Here is a 2,879-nt window from a genome sequence, read left to right on the forward strand (position 1 = left end):
TGCAAAAATCCTCAACAGAATACTAGCAAACAGAATTCAACAGCACATTAAAAGGATCATACAAAAAAAAAAAAAAAAAGGATCATACGCCATGAATATGTGGGCTTTATCCCAGGAATGCAAGGATTCTTCAATATACACAAATCAACGTGATACACCATATTAACAAACTGAAGGAGAAAAAGCGTATGATCATCTCAATAGATGCAGAGAAAGCTTTTGACAAAATTCAACACCCATTTATGATAAAAACTCTGAAGAAAGTAGGCATACAGGGAACTTTCCTCAACATTATAAAGGGCATATATGACAAACCCACAGCCAACATTGTCCTCAATGATGAAAAACTGAAATCATTTCCTCTAAGATCAGGAACAAGACAAGGCTTCCCACTCTCACCACTAGTATTCAACATAGTTTTGGAAGTTTTAGTCACAGCAATCAGAGAAGAAAAAGAAATAAAAGGAATCCAAATCTGAAAAGAAGAAGTAAAGCTGTCACTGTTTGCAGATGACATGATACTATACATAGAGAATCCTAAAGATGCTACCAGAAAACTACTAGAGCTAATCAATGAATTTGGTACAGTAGCAGGATAAAAAATTAATGCACAGAAATCTCTTGCATTCCTATATACTAATGATGAACAATGTGAAATCAAGAAAACACTCCCATTTACCATTGCAACAAAAAGAATAAAATATCTAGGAATAAACCTACCTAAGGAGACAAAAGACCTGCATGCAGAAAATTATGAGACACTGTTGAAAGAAATTGAAGATGATAGCAACAGATGGAGAGATACACCATGTTCTTGGATTGGAAGAATCAGCATTGTGAAAATGATTCTACTACCCAAAGCAATCTACAGATTCAATGCAATCCCTATCAAACTACCACTGGCATTTTTCACAGAACTAGAACAAAAAATTTCACAATTTGTATGGAGACACCGAAGACCCCAAATAGCCAAGGCAATTTTGAGGGAAACAAACGGAGCCAGAGGAATCATGCTCCTGGACGTCAGACTATACTACAACGCTACAGTAATCAGGACAGTATGGTACTGGCACAAAAACAGAAATATAGATCAATGGAACAGGATACAAAGTCCAGAGATAAACCCATGCACCTACGGTCAACTAATCTATGACAAAGGAGGCAAGGATATACAATGGAGAAATGACAGTCTCTTCAATAAGTAGTGCTGGGAAAACTGGACAGCTACATGCAAAAGGATGAAATTAGAACACTCCCTAACACCATACACAAAAATATACTCAAAATGGATTAGAGACCTAAAGGGAAGACGAGACAGAATTTATATACTTACACAGCTTAAAACATGTATTCAGCTGCTGGTAACTCTGTTCCTCTATCAAATAAATGATCATAGGTTAGGTGTTTCATCTGAGAATGAGATTTATAATTGCATTTACAATGGGACACATTTAAGCATAAGTCTGATAATATTTAGTAATCACAAGAACTGCTTGAATTGCATGTTTTAGTCCAGATGGTAGGTTTATATAATATTACTATTTAATTTACCAGTGTCCACAAGAGAGGACAGAAGGATATATTCCACAGAGAGTATCACAGCACTATCTAATAAGCCCAGCCTCAAGTCCTTTTTTGAAATGAGGCAGGGTGTAAATCAATATGAAATCAACATGGCCATAATTCCTTTTATGTGTAGGTCTTTATGGTCTCCCCATCACTACTCAATCTCCACGTAAAGGCCGTGTCCCATTAAGTTCACTGCCAACTGCTGTGCCACCCTGTCCACCCACCTGATTGCCATCACCTCCCACTTTTAGATGTTCCCCATCATGATTAAAGCCTTCGGTTCTCCCATCATGGTTTTCAGCCCCTCCCCCATTACCACCATGATTCTGGGAATTCGACATGCTGGGGAGCCCCCGCCAACCTCCCAGCCTCCCAGGCCTGGACTCTCTCACAGCCAGTGAGGGACTAAGTCCTCTATCCCCACAACCTCGGCCAGCTACTCACCTCAGGACCCCACACCATCACCATGGGAATACGCTCCCCGAAATCAGGGGAGCAGCATCCCACCCTGACCACACCCTCCACCCCTCCAACCCCCCCCCATGAGACGGCCCCTCCTGGATGTCCCACGGACACCTCACCTACAAATGACAAAAACGACAGGAGTCAGAAGCACAGCCATGCGTTGAAACACTTTAATAGCAGTGCTGAGGGCAGAAGGCCTCCCTCATCCGTGGGCAGTTTGGGGGCGAGAAGAGGCTGCTGATGAGGTCCGGCCGGGCTCTGGGGCCAGGGCATCACTACTTCTCCTTGGGCAGGGGCAGCTCAGCAGTGGACAGAAGGTGCTGGGCTCGAAGAGGCAGCTGAGGCGCTTGTTGTTGTCCAGTGCCCTCTGCACGTGCTCGGGGTGATGCGCATATTGTGGTTGTTGAGGGCCTCCCTGCTCCACGGTGTTGACCGTCACATACTCGAGGTTGCTGGTCTGGAACACAGCAGTGGACGAGCTCAGGCACTGGGCGTAGCAAGCCTCTTGCAGGAGAAGCTTCATGCGGCTCACGGGGAACTGCAGCTCGGCTCTTCTGGAGTGGAAGAGGTAGCGTTTCTTTTGACAATGATAGAACCAGAAGCTTCTTTTCTGTGACATGATGTTGGCTGGGTTCTGCCCTGATCAGTCCACCTTGATTGTCCTGCTGGCCTGGGTCTCTCGAGAGGCCAGTGTGTCTTTCTGCCTGCCGTATCCCTGCACTCCAGCCTTTTATTGGTCAGGGTGCTACCTTTGTGACAGCTCAGACTTTGTGAGTCATCGGTGTCCACTGGGCCCTGATCAGGACTGGCCTAGAAATGTCTGTGATAGGAATCTGGTCTCTCTG

General features: G+C 44.4%; 1 protein-coding gene across 1 annotated transcript; it reads right to left on the reverse strand.

Annotated features, from left to right (window-relative positions):
• Nucleotides 1–2,236: 2,236 nt before the first annotated feature.
• H2AL3 (H2A.L variant histone 3) lies at nucleotides 2,237–2,653 on the reverse strand. Its single transcript, XM_069540348.1, has one exon. It carries the CDS (start codon nucleotides 2,651–2,653, stop codon nucleotides 2,237–2,239), a length of 417 nt encoding a protein of 138 aa, XP_069396449.1.
• Between the last annotated feature and the right edge of the window lie 226 nt (nucleotides 2,654–2,879).

This window comes from Delphinus delphis, chromosome X, assembly GCF_949987515.2.
Source record: "Delphinus delphis chromosome X, mDelDel1.2, whole genome shotgun sequence".
NCBI classification, from domain to species: domain Eukaryota; kingdom Metazoa; phylum Chordata; class Mammalia; order Artiodactyla; family Delphinidae; genus Delphinus; species Delphinus delphis.

Bases quoted from the DNA above. Each gene is read 5' to 3' on its own strand.
- H2AL3 (XM_069540348.1), bottom strand. From the start codon at position 2,653: ATGTCACAGAAAAGAAGCTTCTGGTTCTATCATTGTCAAAAGAAACGC.